Raw genomic sequence first — 25,318 nt, forward strand, 5'->3', positions numbered from 1 at the left:
CCTTGAGGATGTTTACATGCCTAAGTGCTTTGAGTTGCTGCTGATGTAAAAGGATAAGATTTGTGGATTACTGCAATGAATAGTGGAACAGATGTACCTAATAAAGTGGTTGCTAATTACATGTAGCATGACTTTGCTGCACTATACATCATGCTTTGTTCTCAGATTGCCTGATTGTATAAAGTTTTCCAAAAAAAATCGACTCTACATTAGGCCTATGTAACCAAGGTAACATCTGACACCACTTCCGGAAAATCCCTTCATTGTGGCGGGAATGAACTCTGTATAAATTCCGGGTCAATCTGCTGCATCTCCCCTGCTACATGTCATCATCCCTGAATGCATTGTGCGAAAAAACATGGCCGCTCCCGCGACTCCAAAATAGTTTTAAACAACAAAGATTTAATGAATAATTTTTTTTTTTAGTTATTCTCAAGTATGTTTTTATGTAGTGGAGATAATTTGCAACATATTTAGAGTAACTTGTCATAATAGTTGGGGTTCCTTTTAAATAGCTTATCAGGTTCTATTTGCTATCATTTCTACTCAGGGAGAAATGAAATAGGAAATGTATATGTATATGAACTGCAGTAAAAATATCAGTGTGAAGAAAGGTCATTTTATTTTTTAAGTAAGTACAAAAATTATATTTAGCCCTTCAAGCTTTTTAAATATGGTTCAGTTTGCTGTTACCAGTCTGTGGTATCACATTGAATCTAATTTGGAATTATCAGTGGTTTAATGTAATAATTACAAAAATTTATATTATTAATCTGAATTTATTTTTAGTGTTTCCGACCCAATTGTATAGAGCAGAAATGTTTCTTCTTAATGGTCATTAGCATTTAACCATATCTGGTCAGTCTTACCTCTGGAGGGCAACATCTCCTGGGTCCTGTTAGGCTTTTACAATAAGGCATGCAATATACATACCTGCCTATATCTATATATCTATATAGATCTAGATCTATAGACCGATAGATACACGCACGCACGCACGCACACACATATTTTTGTACTGTGTGTATATATATATTTTTTTTAAATGTTCATCTTTATTTCATGATTTTGTTTTATTTTTAAACAACAATTTCAAGCTTTGCACATAAAAGATTCTGACCACAACAGCCTGTGTTCTGCTTAATATCTTGGCTGCAGGAGGAGCAAAACATCACATATCAGATCCAGCCAATGACTACATATCCCATGACAAGAATCAAAGACATCTGAGAGGAGTTCAACTGGAGATCATGAGACTAAGTGGTGAGAACAGATTTTCTCCATGACCAGAAAGATGTAATCTCTCCTTAGCTAGTTGTGTATCCTTCCCCATCAAAGCCATTTAGCAGTTAGGCCACCCGAGAGAATCAAAATCTAAGATATCAGTGAAATAAAACCTGTGAAAAAACAGTGACACCACAAGAGTGCTCAGTCAAAACCATCAAATTAAGATACAATAATATTGTAAATAATAATGCTAATAATATTTTTTTACAGATTTTTTCCCACAAACAAAAATAGATTCCTTCCTTTGGTCAAGTAAAAAACAAAACAAAAACCCCAAAATGAAAACAATAGTGAAATGTTATTTTCACCAGTCTTATGTTCCTCGTGTTTTTTTTCCTACAGTCATCCAGGTTCTTGAGGCTCTAAGGCTGCAAAGGAGGTGTCAAGGCAATATGGTTATGGTGCCCCTAGCGCTCCATGCTGCAGCATGCTGGGAGTAGGACTAGAAGAGTAGGAGAGGGGCAGAGGCATTGAAAGAAGACCAACGTGTCCTCAGACAGCAGGTGAAGGTGCATCAGGATCAGGCTCATTGCTGTAGTTGTTGCTGTAGTGGTTCCCACTAGGTGGGTGATTAGGCAGGATATCCAGTTCATCCACTTGGGGGCCAGGGTGCATCACCACCAGCTGATCTTGGGGGATGTCAGCTGCTGCTGCTGCTAGGTTGGTGATCGACTTGGACTTTACGCACTGGAAATCAACATGGCGGCTTTTACCCTCCTCCTTTTCCCAGGACATGCGGATGAAGGGCCTCTGGACGTAGTTGTAAATGACCTCTGGACGACCTCCTGGTCTTTTCTTGACTTTCTCTTTATACGTAGGGTAACCTGTCAGAGAGACAACAACACTAGTGGCTCAGTTTATGCTAACTTTTGTTAACACAGAATACAAAAAAGCAAACACCAGAAGCGAGGGGCTCACCCTGAACGTGATGTGACTGACCATTTGTTTAAAAGGAATCAATGCATTACCAAGTGTTGGGCTCTAAATGACCTTATTCTAGTTTGATCGACTTCCCACTTTAGGCGTGTCTTTTCAGTCACAGCATACAAAAACATTCAGGTAGCAGCATGTCTATTGTCTACATCTGGTATGTGAACATAATACTGCACTCCAACTGCATATTAACTTGGGCAGATGTTAAACTGAGTGAACAAAGCAGTTTGGGTACAAAACCATTATATCATTTTATTAAATAAAATATATTTTGTCTCACGCCGACCACAGTTGATTCGTTTGATTCTGACTCTAATAACATCCAGATTGCAAAGAGGCATCTGCTGTTAGCTATTTTATGCATTAATTTGCTTGCTGCCAAACAAATCTGTAATTATAAATCTGCAGTATGCAGTGAGTCGTTATATTCTGTACTGTTCATATAGGTCAGACATCTCTCTCCCACTCATGAGAATGGGAAAAAAAAAGAAAAAGAAAAAAAGAGAGGACATCAATATTTAATACTGAAAAATTCAGCTCACCTTCAATGCCCAGCCTTATTTTCTTCAGTCCCCGCTCTTTTAAAACTGATTTGGCAACGTCTCGGTTTTCGATATACTTGAAGAATCTGTACAGTTTTGTGCTGTAAATAACTACAAGGAGAAAACAAACAAGGTGGTTTATTGTGCGTCTGTGCTCCGAGATGTGTGCCTACGCTCTGAATTAGTGGGTACTCACTCTGTGAATACTCTTCCCCCATTTGTGGTGGATATTCTTCATCCCAGTCAACCACATCATCATCGGTAAGGACTACAATGTGACATTCCCTCTCTCCGCTCTGGGCGCTGGCCACCATCAGAGGCAGAACCATTTCCTCGAGGTAAAACTCAAATTGACGCCGAGCTCCATCATTGGACAGCTCATGCATCAGGGCACCTGTTAACAAAGAGTGAGACTTTAAATTCAAAATTTCCATCATAAGCATAAACTTTATAAAGTGCACAGAGGTAAGCAAGTAACTCCTGAAACAACTAAAAACAGGCCCTCTGCTCTACTGTCATGCAAGTAGCCTTTATCTTTCATCACAGAGCTATTTCAGAGGTGCCTTCATAAAAACTGAATTCCTAATTAAAATGCTTCTTTCAGATCAGGATACTACTTGTAGTTTTAAATTCAAACAAATAATTTACAGGTAAGCAAACAACCATTTCCTTGCCTCCATTCCAGCAAAGTACCGCTACAAAATCTTCAGTGCTAATGAAGAAAAGGTCTGTCCAGTCTCGCAACCATCAGTTTCAGGCACTATTGTGTTGCAGTGCACCGAAAAGCCTTAAAGAACCCACTCAAGATGACCGTGAATCAAATTTGTAGACATATTTACCCCAAAAAGTTGAGGAGGAAAGGAGACGAAATGTCATAGATGATATGCAACAAGTTGTGGCCCTGAACTCACTTTCACATGAATAAGGACTATATGGATTTGAGAAATTTTGTTTTTCTATTCATTATAGGCTAAAACTCTAAAAGAAAAAAACAAACAAACAAGAAAATAGTAATTAACCAGAATTACCTGCTGACTTAAAAAAATAATAATAATAAAACATCCTACGTTTTAGACACACGTACAGGGAAAATTGCTTGTTCTTAAAAGCTGTATTTTTCTTTAAAGCCAAAAATCTGAAATCCTCACAGGTTGGTGATTATGATCAATTAGCTGCAATCTTGTTAAGCCTTGCAAAGTGACGAGGCACTGAGCAGTCTCCCTGATCAATGATACTCAGCGCTGCTACTGTTAATGCAACACTAACAGCTTCAGTGTCCCAGAAGAAATACTCACTGAGGTCTCTGCATTTGATGGTGCTGTAGTCGAAAGAGATGCATAGATAGTCACACGCCTCACGCAACTCGGGGATAGAGATTCCATCAGGACAACGGATTATCCCAGATTTGTAGTAATCCTGCCAATTAGAGAGAAATCACAAAGAGGAAATCATTAAAAACACCATTTATCCATCAACTTAAATCATACAATTACAAACAAAATCAAAACCCTTTTGATAAAAATGAACCCGGTAACAGAATCTCAGTTTGCTTTCTAACAGCAGTTTCAGAGTTACACATGCTAAAGGAGACTTCCATTACTGAGCCTGTTGAACTGTTATGAGGTGGGTTTTTAGTAGGCCAAAGGTAACATGCAGTTTGGCAGGAAATTAGATGCAGCAGATAACACCATGCAAATGTCAAACTGTGAATTAAAGCTCAGATTCAGATCAGTCAGATTTGCTTTGTCATTCCAGCCTCATATACACTTCAGATACCTGAATGGGCTGTAGCAGGTACGCACTGTGTTATAGTTGCAGCAGTGTTTTCTGCAGGGTTGGTTTCTGGTGCATTTTAGATGAATCAGACAACAAAAATGCAGCCTAATCTAATCGTACGTTTCTTAGAACTCACCAACTGCAGCTTTCTCAGTAAACTGCGTACTACTCACTCACCATATCGCAAAGTAAATTCAATTTTCCAACATATCTACTTAAGAGTTTCAACATGAGCAATCAGTCGCTAATTAGATGTAATGTAGACAGTACAAAACAGCCCATGCTGAGTAATATTCTACCTGAATTATGGGTATTATATAATGTTTATTTATTTATTTTTTTAATTTAAAACTACTTTAGTTTAAAACTAGTTTTATTTCAGCACCATCTGTATTATGATCTACTGTTTATATTACTGCTTGATAGTAAACCATAGGAACCAGTACACTACTCTAAATTTCAGGCATTATATGCATTTTTCAATAACACTGCTATACCAGTAAATTAAGTAATTTAAACATGACCCCATGGTCATGCGGATGGGGTGGGGGCTGTATTAATTCAACATCCTGATCATACAGCGCAAATAATTGAAAAAATTAAAAATTCACAAGTCAATATCAATGTAGAAAAAACAAAAACAAAAAAAAAATATTCAACACTAATAACTGCACATTTGTTTTGTGTCATCTCTGGCCGCATTGAACTTTGATAGACTTTCACAGCAGAGGCTCAGACAACTCCTCACACACACGGAGATCCAGGTAAGGAAAATATAGTGTGTCGCTCAAGGCTAACAGGTGTTATATGTCCCACAAAGATTGGAAGAACACATCCCAGTGGGAGTTTTATTCACAATTTCCTTCTACATTCTGCTGTGGAAGCATTAATGAGCAAATGCTGATATATTTAAAAATTGTGACATCAGAGATTGGTGTTACATCTTATACAAAAGCAATAAAGGCAGCCTGTTAAGAACTGACTTTATAGCCCTGTGTAAAATATTTAAGTTTGGTTAAAAGAGCAAGGAAGTAGATTTTTGTTGACTTGATTGTGTTATTTTATTTATTTATGATACATTTTCAGAGCTTTTTAAGCCTCCGTTGTGATTCGACAGTAAAGAGAAGATTAGAAAGACCAGGGGAAGTAGATGGCCTTAGGGCAGATTGTTTGGGTTGCCTACTCTACCCAGTGAGCTAAAATGATCCCACGATAGCTTAATATCTTTTAATAATAATGCGACACAGATAAAAATCATTCAGCATAAGTGTGTATCCAACATTTACCTCACAATTATTTATGCATACAAGGATTATGTAAAAGAGAAACTAACCAGAATTGCTCTGAAAACTGTTGAGCTAATCCCCTCAGCCACTTCGTACTCCCCTTTCTCGTTGGGCCGTGTGAAATTATGTTCTCTTCCAGATCCAAACATTCTGTGCAAAAGAAACTTTGATTTATTCCCCCAACTCACAGATCTATACTTATATGCGTGAATATTTAATTTTTATTTAAGTTTCAGTTGTTACAGCTATGATGACTAAAGACAAGGATAACGAGGATTAAAATATACTTTACCTGCCCAACATGGTATTGGGCTGTGCAGTGAAGATAGAAGGATCCACTACAAAGCGTGTGTTGTCAACAATCAGAGTGACTCTCTCTGAGGTCCGAATGTTTCGGTTTCCAACTGTGCCACCGGCTCCCCCTTCCTTAGGATTCTCATAGACAAAAACCATTTCTCCAGCTGCCAAGCTTTTGAAAGTGCCCTCGGTGCTGGACAAGCTACTGTTGCGACTGCTCACCACCCCACTGCTGCTGGAACCGCTGGGTGAGACTCTCTGAGGCCGCGGACTACTGGGCCTCGATGACGAGCCGCCATCTCGATCACGATCTAGACGGGCGGGCGGAATGAATCACCATGGAGAAATCATCTTTGGTTTTAATGTCCAAATCAAAGATCAAAATCCAGATAGAAAAAAAGTGCCTAGTTTGTAGTAACATTTTAGTTTGCAGCTAAGATTTGTAAAAGAATTTTGTATTTCTTTGCAATATACACATTGTATATATACACAAGGTCCCACTCATAACATTTGACATGTAGGCAGTCAAACTTCTCGGTCTTGGTCTAAACACAGGTGGATAAGCATTGCCTTGATCTGCTCACAGCCAAAAGCAGGAGACTTAAACCATGTCTGAGCTGCAAGTTGATAAATTTGGTCAGCTGTTTAACAGAGCTTGCCAAAAGCTGCAGAACTCCAACATGACACCCATATAAGCCGTCTATTCTTTCCACGCACACTCACCACTGTTGTGCTGGCGGGTGGGTGATGTGACGTTGCGAATGCAAGGGGTAAGCTGGCCTTCTCTCTCATGCGAGGAGTCCCTGGAGCGATCGCTGGAGCGGCGGCGGTCACGTGAGCGGTCACAGCCCCCGCTGGCACCATGTAAGCTCATCTTCCTATGTTCTTCCTTCACTTGAGACGTACGGGCTTGGCTGCTGCTTTTGAAACACAAAAGCATGTGTAATGCACCTCCTCCCTTTCTCAAGGCCAGAGGATATTGGTATTTCATAGTTTTATGACGCACAATGTGGAACACATTTCACTCAACATGGCTGTCACAGCTTTTGGCTTAGGTCATTTGCCCTACAAACAACTGTAGTAGTGCCAACAAGCTTCATAAAGACATTTAAAACTAACCACCAGACCAACCAGACCAACCAGATTCTACTTTAATAAAACAGTAACAAGCCGCACATTGTGTATTGCAGTCAAATATAGATACTATTACCTTTGATATTTAATTTGAAAGAAAATCAAATCAGAGTTTTGACATGCTTATTTTATGTTTATTTAGAAATTTCATTTCTAAATAAACAGTATGAGCAGTTATAAATAAAAGTAGATTAAAATTCAAATGGGAAAAAGACACAATAGAGCTAACCATTAATTTCTCAAAGACCAAATCTTCTTAGTGTTTAAAAAAAACAACAATCAGAGAAAGAATAAAATTCACAATTAGAAGCAGAGCTACAGGGTAAAAAAAAAAAAAGGAAAGGGAAAAAGGAAAAAAAAAAAAGTTTTGTTTAACCTTTTAGCCATTCACAGATACATCCCAATCCTGGGGCTGAGCATACACTTGCAGAGCTTTCCTGCATACCAAAAATGTTGGCCTTCCAACAATGGAAAATCCCAAGGCCAGTGTTGAAAATGTTTTAAATTACTGTTTAAATATACTCAAGCTTGAGTTTCATTTTGCTCACCAAATTTCCAGAAATAACCAAGAAATTCATAGGCATGTATTAAGCTAGTTAATACCAAGTCACTGTCATAACTATATACCTAAAGTGCTACAGGAAACATGCCTTCAAAAGGTAGGAGACTAAATTATAAAGCAGATAAAGATAAGGCTGGCAGATGAGTTAACAAGAAAGTAAGGAAAGGCTACACAGAGCTCCATGTGGTCATCACGAACACGTTATACTTCAGTAAATATTCACTTAACATCTAGGGCTGCCACGATTTGTCGACTAGTCACGATTACGTTGACTATCAAAATCGTCGACGACTGATTTACTAGTCGACGCGTCGTTTGAAACTTTGTAAGATCACAAAAGACGCAGGAATAAGTGGCAGGATTTAAGAGTCTAATAACGGACTGAAACAGAAGATGGCAGCATTGCATGTACAAGGATGTCAGCTACCGTTAAACCCCGAAGAAGAAGAAGCAGCTGTGTCCCAGAATTCATAGCGCGGCCCAGCGCAGTTTCCAACAATGGCGGCAGCTAGTTAGTTTTAATGTTACTCTTATTATTCTTTCTGGGTCACAAAATAAACGTTTAACATATTTTCAGGCGAGAATGTAGCTGTGTAAACCTCAAATATCTGCTCAGTTTATCAGGACACCACATATTTTCAAAAGCGCTCCGACGTTTTCGGAGACATCTGTTACCCACTAGCTCGTTAGCGAGCCGGGGGCTAGGCTCACTAGCGCCGTGAGAACACCGGACTCCCCGCAAATCGTTTTCAAACCCACCGCCGTCTTTCGCTACTCAGGTTAAATATATATGAGTCACTTAGATAACTTAAAATGTTATTGTTTGGCTTTTTTTTTTAGTATTTTATTTGTTCCTGAGTAAATCAGTTTGTCTGAGATTAAAGTTATAGTTTTTACACAGCTGAATAAACGTCAAGCAGACAGCTGATTATCAGAAGTGTGAGATGCTCCAGAATATACTCCAGTGTCCTGTTATATTTTAGATAGCAAGGAGTTTATTAAACTTCACCGAAACAATCTGCAAATTTCATTAAAATTTAATAAACTATCATCTTGTCTTTATTTTTAGTTAGCACAGACCTTAAACACTTAAAGCTGTAAGCTAATGATAGTTATATAAGAGCAGATGCTGCTGGTGCAATAAGCTGTAGTTTTACGTCTAATGGATGATGATCTGATTAGTCGACTAATCGCAAAAATAATCGGTGACTAGTCGACTATCAAAATAATCGTTTGTGGCAGCCCTATTAACATCCATCAATCCATCTTCATCCGGGGCCGGGACAGGGCAGCAGCCTAAGGAGAGAAGCCCAGACCTGGCAGGGAGAGGGAACTCATTCCCGACCCACCCGGAGTGGGCACTCCACCCTTTTCCGGCTGAGAACCATGGCCTCAGATTTGGAGGTGCTGATCCTCATTCCCGGTGCTTCACACTTGGCTGGGAACCGTTCCAGTGCGAGCTGGAGGCCTTCACCCGATGAAGCCAACAGAACCACATCATCCGCGAAAAGCAGAGACGAGATTCTGAGGCCACCGTAGTGAAAGCCCTCCGCCACTTGGCTGCGCCTAGAATTCCTGTCCATAAAAATTATGAACAGAATCGGTGACAAAGGGCAGCCCTGGCGGAGCCCATCACCCACCGGGAACGAGTCCGACTTATTGCCGGCAATGCGAACCAAGCTCTTGCAACGGTTGTATAGGGATCGAATGGCCCGTAGCAACGGGCCAGACACCCCATACTCCCGCAGAACCTCCCACAGGACACGGTCGAATGCCTCCTCCAAGTCCACAAAACACATGTAGACTGGTTGGGCAAACTCCCATGCACCCTCAAGTATCCTTGAGAGGATAAAGAGCTGGTCCAGTGTTCCGCGACCAGGACAAAAACCGCATTGTTCCTCCTGTATCAGAGGTTCAACTAGCAGACAAACTCTCCTTTCCAGCACCCTGGCATAGACTTTCCCAGGGAGGCTGAGGAATGTGATCCCACTGTAGTTTGAACACACCCTCCGGTCCCCCTTCTTAAAGATGGGGACCACCACCCCGGTCTGCCAGTCCAGGGGTACTGCCCCTGATCTCCACGCAACATTGTAGAGGCGTGTCAACCAGGACAGCCCTACAACGTCCAGAGCCTTCAGGAATTTGGGGCGGACCTCATCAACGCCAGGGGCTCTGCCACCAAGGAGTTGTTTAACTGCCTCAGTGTCCTCGCCTCCGGAAATTGGCGGGTCATTCCCCTCATCCCCAGACTCTGCTTCCTCCTCGGAAGACATGTCAGTGGGATTAAGGAGGTCCTCAAAGTATTCCTTCCACCGCCTGACAATTTTCTCAGTCGAAGTCAGCAGCGCTCCGCCAGCACTATACACAGTGCAGGTAGAGCACTAGAATCTCTTCGAGGCAGTCCAAAAGTCTTTTTTCATGGCCTCTCCGAACTCCTCCCACACCCGAGTTTTGCTTCAGCCACTGCCCGAGCCGCATTCCGCTTGGCCTGTCGATACCTGTCGGCTGTCTCCGGAGTCCCACAGGCTTACCAAGAGCGATAGATCTCCTTCTTCAGCCTGGTGGCTCCCCTCACCTCTGGTGTTATTCACTTAACATCACAGATAAATATGTGAAAGATAAGTGAAAAGTAAGTTTGAGCCTTTGGGCAATCTCAAACCCATGGGAAGTCAACTCCATCACATTTCCATATATTGAAAACGTTAAATACTGCCATAAACAGGCAATATTATTTGATTTTCAAAAATTTTCTCAGTGGACTAACACTTCTCTCCAGTATCACGCAATCATTGAGTTACAGGGAAAGTGCTAGGCCAAATTTATATTCATAGGGGTTACGCCTATGAGTTAATACAAAGCAGGACGGATGCAAAAGATACACATAAGCAAACCGATACTTTCTCTTGTGATATCCCTAGAACAGGGCGTATGTGACTGTTGCTGTGAACTTTACAACTCCATATATTTTCACCTGGCTCACCTTGAATGCCTGCAGAGTTTGCGCGGTCGGCTCGCTGTTTTTCGTTCCCAGTTTTCTGTATCACTGGAGTTGCTGTCATATGACGGCAGACGAGCTGCCATCACCCGGACAGGGGGTAGCCCGGTCTGGATCTTTCACCGTTCATAATCTGTTCGACAAATGGCGAAATCAACAAGTCAGTTTAATTCCCTGGTCAGCCTCGTGTAAAATCCACAGGTAGCTGCTGTCGGTTAACAAAAAAGCTAGGTTGTGCAGCCAAGCTTGAGTTGAACAAAGATTGATTGTCAGGTTTATCGCTGTTATCAAATTAAACGTTGTCGACGTTGCTGTGAGACGACTTTGCTATTTTAGCATAGCTAGCTAGTTAGCTAACTAGCATTAGCAGTATTACCAGCGGTACGTTACAACAATATCAGAACAAACTTCCGAGACGCAGAATGGCTAGTAAACATGCTCCAAGAGTGTCCATAGACATGATTTGATACCGTGAGATACAGGAAAAAACAGCTACCTAGCTGGCTACGGTTTCCGCTGCAGTATAATCCCACTTGCTCGCCAGCTAACCAGTCATTTCCTTTCAAAACACTCACCCAGCTGACGTACGACGTGACGACCGTTAACGGCTCGACGTGCTGACGCACTTAAAACTACATTTCAAAGTCATTGCTACGCTCGCCGATCAAACGTGTCTCAAAAGTTAAAGAGTTGAAAAATTAAATGTACTACAGGTGACTGACCTGTTTTCAGTAGGTAATAGAAGAAGTTTTTCTTTTTCTTCAAAAAAGTCAAAAGAAAGATGACCGAGTCCCTCAAGTGTCGCGATATGTTGCATGTGCGATTGCTTTTTTTTTTTAAAGTTTCCTTTATTCATGAAAAAAAATCCAAAATGTGAAGATACTAGTACCGATATTTGTAAGCCTATAAAAGACAAAATGAACCGTGGAGAAAAGGAAAGAAAAAGAAATATGAAATAAGGTACAAAATAAATAAATAAAAGTAAATAAATAAATATATGTTTTCATGTACATGTAACTCAGCTTATGTGGAGAACTGACAGCAGATATTGAAGAATGTAATTGCATTTATAATTAAAACACCCATTAACATGTGCATTAATTTATTATATAATAAATATAGCACTATTTTAGACTCTATAATCAGCAGTTCCCACTGATTAGCACTGAACTGATCTGTCTACTATGGAAGCTTATTTCTTCAACTAATGATTTTTTTCTATCCATAAGTCAAAATTTCAAGTTAGTATCTCGAAATTTTGAATTACATAATACAGAATTTTAACCTCCCCAGACTTGAAATTTTGAGATAATTACTTACTTTCAACTTTGCTCTGCCTGGCAGATTTTGTTTTTAATTATTTTTTATTTATTCAACTTTAGTGGTGGAAAGAAGCTTCCATATTCCATTGTGCACAGTTTGAGGTAAAACTGCAGAATATAACAAAAAAAATGATTAAAGATTAATTAAAACTAGGAGTAAACACAAAGTGTTGATAAATCTAACCAGGTATCAGTTCAGCCTACAGTTATGCTATGGTAACAAACAATGTTAAATAAATAACAAAATTAGGTTAAGTTGTAGGTAGTCTCATATCATAGTGGTGCTTTGTCCAATTAATTTAAAGGCCTCTAACTGGATGTGAAAAAAACACCGCACACTAGCAAATCTTTGCAGAAGACATTTTTATTTTAAAGTATTAATATATAGATAATAGTTATAGTAGTAGCAAAGTTGCTTATTCAAAGTAAATGCAGGGTCATAGCAAGGGTGCTTGTCAATTAGCCAGATCAACTCTTTAGGACATGACTGGAGGACAGAGCAACACAACAGCCGAACAGGATACATATCAGAGCTTATCTATGTCTTATCCATCAATCATAACATCTCTCTGCTTTGCCTTTATTCGACACAAGTCAAACAGCCTGTTATGATTTGCAAACAATACACACACACACACACACACACACACACACACACACACACACACACACACACACACACACACAGTATACAAGGCTGGAAAAGTCTGAATATGATGATATGATGCAATGTGTGCAGCCATCAGTCAGTAAAATCACCTTAAAAAAAATTAAAGTGGGACTAGACATCGACTGAATTCTAATCTTTAGGACTGAAAATTGATGATCTTGTCTTATGACTTTTTATCAAGTATTTCTAGAATAATTTTCGTGTATGGCCACTCAAAACATCAATCAATTCTGTAATCTGACAGATATATTACAATTTTTTGCAAATTTTAAAGAACATTACTTAGTGTGAGTTATTCCTGCGCCAAGAATATGTTAAACATTGTGTAATGTATTGTATGTAAAGCCATGTATGTAATCTATGTAAAGTCAAGCTAGCGAACGCAATCCAGAAATTGCTGACACAAAAGGCATGTAGGTTGAGTTGTCGTATAGGTTACATCTCACAAAGTTACCCAGTAAAAGTGATCAATACCTGACAGTAAGAATGAAGTACAGCAGTTCAAAGAGAGATCAGAGAGGTTCTGCAGAGCACTTTAGAGAAATTTGTTGTAGAAAGTTAAAGCAGGGGTAAAAATCACCAGCAGAAAATCTGACTCAGTCCTCAGGAGATCATGTTAGTGACTATAAGAGGACTGACTGTAAAAAATACAGTATAACTCCTGAAAGTCATTACATAAAGGCATACATATGATGCGCATGTAAGAAGCACACACAAGAAATGTAAGACTAGCCATCTTATTGGTCCTTTACAATATGCAGTAAACAACATTTGTAAATAGTGATGTGTATGGTGTGGAGAGTAGGAGGACATTTTAAAACCTTTTCTTCCCCAGACGGCCTGAGATATTGACTGTAGTACTTGTAATCCTACTGATATGACATTAAAACAGAATGGAAGAAAAGGGAAAAAAAGAGGGAAAACATTTATCAGACAAGAAAAAAATAAAAAATAAAATAGAATTAAAAATAAAATAAAAAACACAATAAAAGCATAAATAAATCAATAAATAATCTGACAAAATTTTAAAATAAGTTAAGAACAATAAGAAAAAAACATCTAAAATAACTCTTGGAAAAATAGTCAGATTCTTCAGTAATGCATGGGGATTTTGTTTCATAAGATATACTGAACATTAAATCACTTGAATTTGCATATTTTGTATAACTTTTTTAAATTTTTGATCCAAAAACATCATATTGAAAAATATTTTTTATAGTTCTTGCTTTTCCATGTAGTGGTTTAGAGCTGGCCACAATAATTCCCTTCAACTTTTCCTGGAGCCAGTCTTGCCTTTCTCCTACTTGTTTGTGTTCTCGAACATTGTGCATAAGCTGCACCTCACTGACAGTCCTCTTTCTGCACAAACAGAAAACACACACAGTCAACTCAAGGAAGAATTACAGGATCAGTTAATTATTTAAGCTAATTGTGCATTATTAATTTTCATTCCAAAGATGATATTTCACTGTAGAAAGTTTAAGAGTTTACCTCAGTGGTTTAGCCTCTGTGTGGATGCTCCAGAGGAGGATTACCAGAACCAACATTTCCAAGAACCTCAGTGAAAACATGTCGATTAACTGAAGCAAATTAAACTATTAGTTAGACGAGGTATTTTCTACGTATATTTTCAAAAATATATATGTATATTACAGCCATCTATTTAAAGACATATTCATTGGTCGTTCTTACCAGGTCTGGTGTCCTTCTATCCAAGAAATAGTGCGTCAGAGCTGGTAGTTAGAGGACTCTATCCGTCTGGGAAAGAAGTCAAACTTGTTGATCAGTCTTTCGTGTTAGGAAGGCGCTCTCCTTTATATACAGTGTAGCCCTCCCCTGGTCATCAATGAGCCATTTTCACTGTTGATGTTGATGTCACTTTTCCAGTGCATCAATGCGAACAGGCATCTGCATGACACCACCTCCACCACAATTCACTACTAACACATCTTTCAACACCTCTGTAAAGGGGCCTGCTTGTCACACTGGTTTTGAACATGCTCCATTTTCACCCTTCATCCCGAATCATTTTTGTTATGACATACAGGCTATGTGCATACACTTTAGCAAGCAAATCTCTTTATTGGTTAGTATATCTCTAACAGTATATGCCTCATGCAGCAGGACTGCAGTGAAAACATATACTCTCTAAAATGGCAATAACTGTCAAGCTTAATTTATTAGCAGTGCAACTTATTTTATGGTTCATCTCATGCAAGCTCTAAAGTTTGCAGAAAGGTGTAACTGCATCAGGCCGCAGACATAAAGCATTCAGTGTTGCCGATTAATATAATGTTAATATAATCTCTGAGCTCTCTGACGTGACGGATTGACTGAATACCTACAGATCTAGTTCTTCTGTTCTTTCAAGACTTGCTAGTAGCAATAGAACATGTTAAAAGTAGCTTGCATCAGCTAAGGAGATCATATATTTTCATCTTCATCAAGAGTATAGAACCACTGATTTTTTATTTATTTATTTATTTATTTTTTGCATTTTATGTGAGAAACCCCCCCCCCATATCTGTAAAATTTATTTGTGAGAATTATGAGTTCTCAAAATGTTCTTTAATGAAAGAAATTTGTTGCAGATGCTTGTATAAAGCTGCTGTAGGAGTGTAGATTCTACAGTGGTTGCATATAAAGCTTTACTCATGATATCAAAGTGGACCGGACATTTGAAAAACATACAATTAACATCCTGTTAAATATGTAGCGTCACACTTTGTGAGGTATGGGTTATGGATAACCTTGTCATGGTGTCACAAGCTGCATTAGGTAACCGTGAAAGATGTTTTCTAAATGTGGCAAAGGAATGGCAATGTCATGACTGACAGAATAGGTGTTGCAAAAGGACCTATAGCTTTCTGTCATTTAATTTTCCAGCAAAATTTAATCTATACAGGGTGTATTAACCAATCTGAACACTTTTAAATGATATTATTTTCTGGAGTGACAGGCTGCATTTCTTACAATTTAAAGGAATTCCTTTCCTTCAAAAAGCATTAATGATTAATTGACTTGTATAATGTGGCAATAGTGCCACATTCTAAAGCCGAAGGTTGGTTTGGTTGTATTACACTAGAATGATCAGAATTGCAATTGTAGCACATATTACTACAGCCTAATTAATAAAGTGTCAGATGTACTGCAAAGTCTCAAAGACTGACTAGAGACAAAACTGACATATCACAGAAATTAAAAAGTGAATTTACAACAGGCCAGTATACCTGGCTCAAGTACATGTTTTGCCATATACATCTCTGTCAGCTCTCTGCAACATGCTGTAAAACAGCACTAAGAACCACCTGTGCTTTCAACTGGGCTAGATTTTTTGCACACGTGTAGTATACTCAACCAAGCTTCCCCCATTACTTCATGTGGTCACAATGTGAGCCATCTAAGTTATGGTATGCTGCCAGGGTGCAAGAAGACGAGACAGGGATTGATGGGAAGAATTGCATGCAAATCATTAACTTGGGTCACCCCCATGTGACAAAGAAAGCAACATACATAAAATGACTCATCTCTTTGAACTACAGTATATTTAGCCATGTTGGCCGTAAATAGGCCTAACATTTTGGTTCTTAACAAACTTTCATTGAATTTTAAGAGGCTATATTTGTCATACCCTGAGTTCAGGTGGAAGTTGGTGATATTTAAGAAGGAAATACAATTAATTAAAATAACACAAGCCAGTGCACAGGGTATATTGATTTTTGATAGACCTAGCAGAGGGCAGATTCATTTCACTGGCCTCTATATTGTGTGTTTAAAGGTATGGAAGGACACCCAGGCCATATAAGCGCTCCCTGACTTCTATAAATGGACCTACTTTTTTCATGAAATGAGGTCACCTCACTCAACGATATCATGTAACGAAACAGGATATATTTAGATGCTTGACATCATCCCAGCTTTGCTTTTGAAGCCAAACAAATGCATAGAATGCATATTTTATTCATACCGATTGGATAACAATTTATAGCCTATGAAGTGGGCAGAGTCTAATGCTGCAATAAATCTTTCAGATGCGTGTCCATCCAAGTCTTTCTGGAGCAGCTCAGCAGTTTATTTGCCAAACCAAATGTTTTTTCCCTTCATGAAGCAGGTTTGCAGGGATACGCCAGTCGTGTCAGTGCCATTTTATGTGGATTCCCCCACTCACATCAATCAATCACAGAGCTTTGCAATGTCCATTTGACTACTCAGCACAGGTGGTGGTGGTGTCAAATTAGTAGTCAGTATCTCCTAACCGACTGAACACACAGTATGGCCTACAAAGAAAGAGCCCACCTGGATCAGGTTGGCAGCAAACTGGTCAGTTTTTTTCCCCTGTTATTATCATTATCATTGATGTTTTTGTCACAGCAAGCAAAGTTATGATAAGTAGAAAATTTCACATTAGCTTATAACAATATATTTTGAAACAGTTTTAGTTGGCTGTACTATTCCATTTAATACAAATACTAAATCCGTGTGTATATGATTATGATAATCCAAACTCTACCTGGAAATGTTTTGGAAAGTCTTTGCGTTCAGCTTGAATTTAAATAAAGTTTAGAAGTTTATGCTTTGTGCACTAAACATCATGACGATTCAGGGTAATACCATGTTAATACCAAATTAAAATAACTGATTAAAAAAGATATTAATCAAAAGAAATTTAGATAGAAAAGGACAAACGACAAGAGGCACAGAAAGCAGAGTCTGATTCTGCTCAGTGATCATTTTTTGTAAGACTTTTATGTATCCAGAGGAAATCTGATTCTGTTTTGCTTATGCTCTGCTGGTTATTCACACAGTAATACTTTCAAACCTGGGAGGTTTCCAAACAGTAGAACTTTATATAAAGCAGCTTCAGAGGAGTCGACTTCTTAACAATCACAGTACTTTTTTTTTTTTTTTTTTTTTTAATTTCTGGGTATTATATGTGCAGTTTAACCTAAAGTAAAAAAATATTTAACCATTCAGTATTTTGTCTTGGATTTGTTGTTATTTAATATCAAAGCAGTATGCAAGTCGTGTCATAGTAGCCTCAGTTGCTGCAATGTTATTTTGGTTGTGAAAGTTACTATGAAAACAGTGGTTTCCTCACAGCTGCTCATTATAAGTTTAGATTTCTTCCACAAGAGGTCACTGTGATCCAGCAGTTCAGTCAGGCAGACCAAAATCCACTGTAATCCTCTTTAATTACATTATCAGAAGAGCTTTCTGTAACAGCTTTGATAACCAGTATTATCACCAAGTTTATAGTTTGTAGTTAAGTATGAGATTGAAAAAACAGTTTTTGATGCACAATATTTGAAAGCAGTGAAAGGGGTGATAAAAATATGAAAACAGGAGGGTTCAGTCTGATATTAACAAAGAAAAAAACAACAACAGCACAAATACCACAAAATAAGAAATGGCCCTAATGTAGTCAGCTGCAATTACCTTGTGAAAACACTTCATTGCTTGTTTTCCAATTATCTAAAGTTTATATTAGTGTGACTTTCTCAACTTTTGGTAAAATACCTGCCCAACCTTCATTGGCATTTTGTGCAGAATTTACATGAAATTAATTTCTCTGAGTTTATTGATAAGCCTGTCTAATAACATGCAAAACCGACAGTTTTGTTTAATCTAACCAATAAAATGCTTTTATCAGCCTTTTCATCTTAAATACACAAACAGGTCCTTCTGGGACATGATGAGGGAAATGAGGCAGGTGAGAAAAACGAGATAAATTTCAGAAGAGACTGTCATGTGGGTTAAGCAGAGTGTGCTGCTGTGTGTACTGTGTATATCAGCAATGTTGTCTGTGGTAAAAAGGTGCAAAGAATTTAAAGCACAAAACATTGTTATTCCCACCCACTATGAGTCCAAAAGAAAGAAGCCTCCTGCTGGGATTACCTGGTTGTTTCCAACAATTTGTTGTCTGAACATTCGTCGGTATGAGACGATTGTGGAAGTGAGAATGTATTAGAAACTCTGTGTAAAGTGCATAAATATATGAGTGATTTCACAGCGCCACAGTGTGTATTTTATTATATGCGCCCTTGTTGGTCTCACTTTGTTTCCCCGTACACACTCCTTTGGGCTTCTTACATTTTGTGCTACATAGTGCTTCCTGTAGCTTTGTTTTCACAGCATACATTGTGGAAACTGCTTGCATTAAAATTTATGTTTGTACCTTAAAATTTATTTTCTTTCCTTAGTAGTTTAGTGGAAAAAGGGACAAATTGCATCATAACAGCAAGATGCACCACTTTTCTTGTTAAGACTATGAAGGTTTCTAGTGTAAATTCAGTATGAACGTGCAATTACATAAAAACGCCTCTTCTGTGAGTTACAGGTGACCAATAACACTAATGCATCTTTTTGTCAGCGAGGCTGTGAATACATGAAGACAGCTCCACTTCCACATAAAAGGAAAAACAATATTTAAGTTACTGAATCATCTACTTTAAAAGATTATACAAATCAATAAAAAAATAACCTTCCATACCAAATAGAAACTGTTGGCTACAGAGCAGGTAAATTCACTTTGGTTTAGATTTAAATATATATTTACTGGTCTGACAGCCCACCACTTCTCCACCAAGCTGATTCATATTTCAGCTTGGAGCCATGCCACCTACATGTGACCTTGATAATGATAATGTATACTGACTCAAACTGAGTCACTGCTGTGCAAGCAAAATGTCAGAGTTGGCTCACTAACCCACTTTCCCTGCTGTGTGAGATAAGGAGGCGTTGGAGCTTCTGAACTCCACTTGGACACTGCTTGGAAAAACTGCCTTTGGAGCAGGTGGCCAGGGGGCCAAAACAGAGCCACCAAAGGGTCAGGAAGACTTTTAAAAGCAGAAATTGCAGAGAACTTCAGTATTATTAAATAAAATGCACTACTATACCTTCATTTCCACAGAGGATGCCAGTGTTACTACACAGGGGGTCTCAGCTTCTCATCTCCACTGTGACGCATACGTTTTAATAGACCTGTAATGACAACTATTGAGTGTGTAAAAAATAGATATTGTTAAAATATGATTTATTCTTGTTGATCACCTGTTTTGTAAGTGAGCGGCTCATTGAATTTGAACATTGCCTTCATCGGTGTGGCTTGCTTGAGATCAAATTTGTCCGTTTGTGGCTCATGAGCTAAAATAAGTTTGACACTCCTGCTGTAGAGCCTGCAGCTATCCACGGGATGAGGTACTGCTTCATGCGTATTATTATTAACCACATACTGTATGCTGGTGTTTATGAATTTCATTTTTATTTTGATCAACTGAGCAGAAGTATGCTGTCAAAGCCACTGAGCTGATCATTAACTGGAACGGTTCAGAATGATTCAGCATTTACTGAATCACCTAGAAGAGTCACTCCTTTCTAGTTTTAAACTGTTTCTAATAAAAAGAAGCTTAATTTTGCTCTATACGACTCTACTGTCCAATCAAACTATTAATAGGCTACTACCTAAGACATAAACTGTGATATTAAGCAGAGGTGTGGACTCGAGTCACATGACTTGGACTCGAGTCAGACTCGAGTCATTAATTTTATGACTTTAGACTTGACTTGAAAAAATGTTCTAAGACTTGTGACTTGACTTGGACTTTTACACCAATGACTTGGGACTTGAATTGGACTTGAACCGGTTTACTTGAAAAGACTTGATATTTTACCCCAAATATAAAATTTAACATGCATATTATATGGAGATTCACGGGTAGAACCGCAAAGGATTCTGGGAACTCGTGGCAAGCGGTACTAGCGCACGCAGGCTTTCAATTAAAATCAGTCACACAGCGATAAAAAGAAACACAAAAATGTCAAGAAGCTGTTGTATTATTAACTGCAATAGCCGGTCGCATGACAGCCACGGGAAGCCGACGGGTAAAGAGATCGGTTGTTATCGGATTACGTCGTTGAAGAGAAATTGTTCGAGCCATGTTTCCGAAGTAACAAAGAGGCGACGGGTGGCCTGGATTGCAGCCATTCAAAGACCAAATATAACGTCCCAGAACCCTCCAGCTCACAGGTTAGTCTGCTCCAAGCATTTACACAAAGGTCAGTCTGCTGTTGTAGTTAATGCGTCATTTTTCTTAACATAATTGGTGATATAGGTTACAAGCAAGTCTGGCGCTGAACAGAAATTGTCGCGCTATGCTCCTTTATTTATTGTGCATAAATAGTAAATTGTCCTGACACAATATTGCGTTTCGCTTCTGTTATTATGGTACACTGACAAAAACACATACTTTTATTCACAGGATAAAACAGGTTTTTTGTATCACTAATTGCCCAGTACGATTACAGCATACAATATTATTGTCACTGCTACATTTCTGTGATGCTACCAGAAATTATTTCCACTACTAATTAATTACCGTTGAGCTCAAAGGTCCTATTAATAAACGGTTAACGAATGTGTATTTATGAAGACGATTTGTGAGACTGGTAAACTTATGATACGTACGATGGTCTTTCGTTCTACACGGTGCATTTCAAGGTCCTGCACCCATCCGTCGGTAAACTGTACCTGGGCTTGTTGCAGTGACCGGAAGTTACTAAACTTCACGAGTGTATGCACTCACTCCAAGAACCGTATAATTATAAATATGCATATAAATATGCTAAGATGAGATAGCTGACTTCATCTAACTAGCAAATGTTGTCCAGGCTACGTTGGTGATACAGTTTTTTTTAATGTGTATGATATTTTTGTCATGCGATTTTAAAGCTGGTCCTACAACCGCATCCAAGAATAACATGCAGCGTATCTCAGAACTGTCGGTGAAAATTATTCTTGGAGCTAAGTTTAATTGAGCTGCATTTTAAAGAGGTGCAATTTCACAATTTGTGTATATTTTCTAAGTTCACTATTTTGTATGTGTTGAGAAAAACACAGATTTTAAAATTACATGGTCTAATATTTACATTTAGCATATAACTGCAACATTATTTTTTCGTTTGTTTTTTTTAAAGACTCGAAAGGACTTGAAATTCAAAGTTTCAGACTTGTGACTTGACTCGGACTTTTACACCAGTGACTTGAGACTCGACTCTGACTTGCCTGACATAACTTGAGACTTGACTTGAGACTTGAGGATAAAGACTTGAGACTTACTTGAGACTTGCAAAACAATGACTTGGTCCCACCTCTGATATTAAGCCATCCCAGGGAAGAAAAAGGCAAAGAAAATGTAGTAATTTTATTTCAATTAGCCTACTCACTCACCCATAGTTATAATCACTGCTGCTGTTATAGTAAGATCATTTATCTGGGGTTAACGCTGACCTCTAATTGAGTTGGAATCTGGGAAACGTCGCCATAGTGTTGCTGATACTAGCTAATATTATTCATCTCTTATTGCAGTCAGTGCTATGCTGCTCTCCACCTGATCTGCAAGCTCTGCCGATGAGCTCTCATTACTTTGAGTGAAGAAACTCTGTGCATCAGTACACACAGGCTAGCCAGGAGGAAGGTTATTATGTAAAAGAGACACATTAGGAGAATTATATGACAACCACAGGGACTGTATATAAAAGATGGATGTTGATTCCAGTTTGAGAAATGGAGGTCGGGGGATCCTCTGGTTCAAAAAAGTATAGAAGTAAATGTGAAACTGGGACCCCACTAAACAGCTGATGAATTTATAAACTCAACTGTTGGTTTCAAGTTATACCAAATTCAACATGATATTCAATTTGTAAATTATGTAAATTATTAATAATTACCCCAATATCTAATGAACACTCTAAACACCTAAATTTTATAAAAAGTCAATTATACATTTTAATTTAACCTCCTAAGACCCGAACTCTCTCATGGCATGCATTTTTAATTTCTCTTTGCTATTTGGGCTGATTGGGACCTGATGAATGTAAAAACAAAGAATTACCTGTTTTTTGGGGGGTGTTTTGTTCCTGATTTTCATTTCTGAGAAAAATGAGATCCACATCAGAGGACATTCTTTTTAAATTTCGATAGAACAGTGGCAGCATAATGTCCTCGTAAGTGGATCTCAAGCCCTTGTAGAGCAAAACTTTGTATTTTGGTCTAGACAACCAATCACTTATTTCATATTAATTTCTTTCTAATTATCCTTTTTGCGTCCTTTTGTTCATTTGGCGCATCCACACTGCTCTCTCCTATCTCACCTCCACCTCATCTGAAGCCTCATCTTCTGAATTGAAGTCAGGATTTTAACATATAAAAACATCCATAAACATGGTTAATTATTACTGATAGTGTCGCACTTGTCCTCTGATAAACAGCTTGATTACATATTTGTCAGGCTTCAGCAATTAGCAATGTTAGATCCACTGCAGTAAAAGTTTCATTTACATCTGGCTAACAGTAGCAAAAAAGCAGCTCTTGTTAACACAAAAGTTCACGGTATCCTCAATTATTTACTCAGTGTCATTGTCATTGGAAAATTAAACTATTGTGATTTATTTAATGACACATTTTTTTAATTACTTCTGATGTAGACTTTATTATTTCTCCATCCATTTTCTTCTGCTTGTCCAATTCAGGGTTGCAGGCTGGACCTATCCCAGCCACCTTGGGGAGAGAGGCTGGGTGCACCCTGGACAGGTTACCAGTCTGTTGTAGGACTAACAGAGAAAGACAGACAGCCATGCACATTCACATTAACACACTCACATGTTGTTATTATTCAGGCAGTTTAAAATAGTGTGTACAGCCTCTGTCATGGGGAACTACATAACAGCAGGGGTAAAGTTGCAAACAGCAGGGGTTGATTAGAGTCAAAAAAGAGGATAAAGCAGGGTGGGCTTCAGGGTGTCAGCTCCATCCCTCAAGCATTAGTTTCTTTATTATTACCCAGAGGGAGGAAAAAGCAACATATGACTACCTACCAGAGTCTATCTATGCATGCAGTGCTTTGTCAGTCAGATCCTTTTCTCACTTTTCGCATCCAGTTAAAAACAAACAAACAAACAAAAAAATCAAGCAACTAAAACTTATAAACTTAGGTCTTTCTAAAGCCAAGGAGGAAAAATGAAGAGGTTGGGTTGCTGATAGGATTGCTAATAGCGGTTGAGAAATGGCTCAGGTAATGTGCCTAATGTAAACATATACTAATTTCACAATGCCGTGAACTGAAATTAGATCAGAATATATGTTTTCCTTTTTGCACCTGTGTGGTAATTTTTACCACCTCCCATATTTTCATTTTTTTACAAGTATGAAACAAACAGTGGATTTGGACATTTCTGACACTCTTTCTGTGTTAAAACAAATAAAAGGTCTCTCAGGAAAAATCCGAAATGCTTGTTTTTGTCTCCGCTGGTTGCAAAGAAGTTTCGGTGTCTGACTGACAGCAGCTGGCAGGTTGCCAGAGTATTACACACTGAAAAATAAGAGACCAAAATAAACAACAAAGCAAACGAGTAAAAACAAACATGCAAAGTTAACTGTTGTTTGTGGCATTGAACAGAAAGGGGCCACAGCAGCATCTAACATGTGAGTGACATTTACACGCTGTTTAATGCGCTGCAGCTGAGCAGCAAATTAGCTGTCTGGCCTTGAAATGTTGAAGTCTAAAAATATTTTGTTGTTGTTTATTGCCATAAATGTGCGCTATGTAAAATAACAGCTTACCTCCTTCACATTTACAAGTAGCGGTAAAAACACACACACACCCACACCCACACACACACACACACACACACACGCACGCACGCACATCCTCATCTTCATTTTTTAATTTTTAATCTCCTCCTTGTCATGGTAGAGGCGGTCTGGGGGCCTTTTCTAGGGTTGAGCGGATCGATCCAAATGTGGATAGTATTGATACCAGCGCTGGTATTGGATACTAGTGGACTGGATCTAGAGTGATTGAACTGATATTTTGTTTATCTCATCCTCTAAGCTTACCCCCTCTAAGTTCAGTGCATTGTTCACATTCATCAGAAAGTAGACATGTCTGTGCAAACAAAACTCCTCTCATGCAGGACCACTTTGCTCCGCTCCCTCCTCGGTGCTGTGTTGTGTCTAGTTGACCTGTGATCGAGTGACTCAGCAGCACTGAGTAGTGACATGCTCCAATGAGTCAGAAAGTGTAGCATTGTGTAGAAGTACTCAATAGGTTTAAATGAAGTAACTGCAAACAGTGATGAGTGCTGGAAGGAAATTCTTTGCTGTGGCAAAATCATCGACTTGTATAAAGACATGAAAGAGCGTTGTCCCGGAACAAGCAGGAAATGAAATGAAGAGAGGAGGAAGTGAATCCCTCAGACAGACACACACCCTCAACACAGAGACGGAGGTCACAGTCCTTTCAGAGAGGCAATGAATATCCAGGAAGCTGACATAGTAGTGAAAGTAATGTTTAATAACTGATGTTGGTTCTTCAGCTTTAGTTCATTTGAATGTGTTATTGGTCATCATAGTTGTGGTCGTTGAATACGTTCAGATTTGGAAAACTGATGATGATTCATCTCATAAATCATCTCACACACTATCCCCTACATAAGCTGCCTTTGTAAGTTAAAAGTA

At 38.6% G+C, this 25,318-nt stretch overlaps 1 protein-coding gene across 2 annotated transcripts; it reads right to left on the reverse strand.

Moving 5' to 3' along the window:
* Positions 1-1,035: 1,035 nt before the first annotated feature.
* Positions 1,036-11,422, reverse strand: btbd10b (BTB (POZ) domain containing 10b). 2 transcript variants are annotated; one of them, XM_085269790.1, is made up of 9 exons: positions 11,309-11,422; positions 10,798-10,945; positions 6,845-7,038; positions 6,117-6,432; positions 5,872-5,974; positions 4,058-4,178; positions 2,959-3,156; positions 2,763-2,873; positions 1,036-2,111 (listed from the first exon to the last, which is right to left on the reverse strand). In XM_085269790.1, exons 2-9 carry the CDS (start codon positions 10,896-10,898, stop codon positions 1,780-1,782), a joined length of 1,476 nt encoding a protein of 491 aa, XP_085125916.1. In that variant the 5' UTR covers positions 10,899-10,945; positions 11,309-11,422; the 3' UTR covers positions 1,036-1,779. The 2 variants fall into 2 exon arrangements, with proteins under 2 accessions (XP_085125916.1, XP_085125915.1); XM_085269789.1 differs by having other exon boundaries at positions 6,845-7,041.
* Between the last annotated feature and the right edge of the window lie 13,896 nt (positions 11,423-25,318).

Source organism: Mchenga conophoros, linkage group LG1, assembly GCF_057382185.1.
Source record: "Mchenga conophoros isolate Kocher_MC1m ecotype Shallow Benthic linkage group LG1, M_conophoros_male_GT1.1, whole genome shotgun sequence".
Classification (NCBI taxonomy): Eukaryota; Metazoa; Chordata; class Actinopteri; order Cichliformes; family Cichlidae; genus Mchenga; species Mchenga conophoros.

What these genes read in the sequence shown, in the direction of transcription:
- btbd10b (XM_085269789.1), bottom strand. Translation starts at nt 10,898, where the DNA reads ATGGCAGCTCGTCTGCCGTCATATGACAGCAACTCCAGTGATACAGAA. An exon ending in GGGGGAAGAGTATTCACAGA is followed by an intron (nt 2,874 to 2,958) that starts GTGAGTACCCAC and finishes TTCTCCTTGTAG; the next exon opens with TTATTTACAGCACAAAACTG. An exon ending in AATAAGGCTGGGCATTGAAG is followed by an intron (nt 2,112 to 2,762) that starts GTGAGCTGAATT and finishes TCTCTCTGACAG; the next exon opens with GTTACCCTACGTATAAAGAG.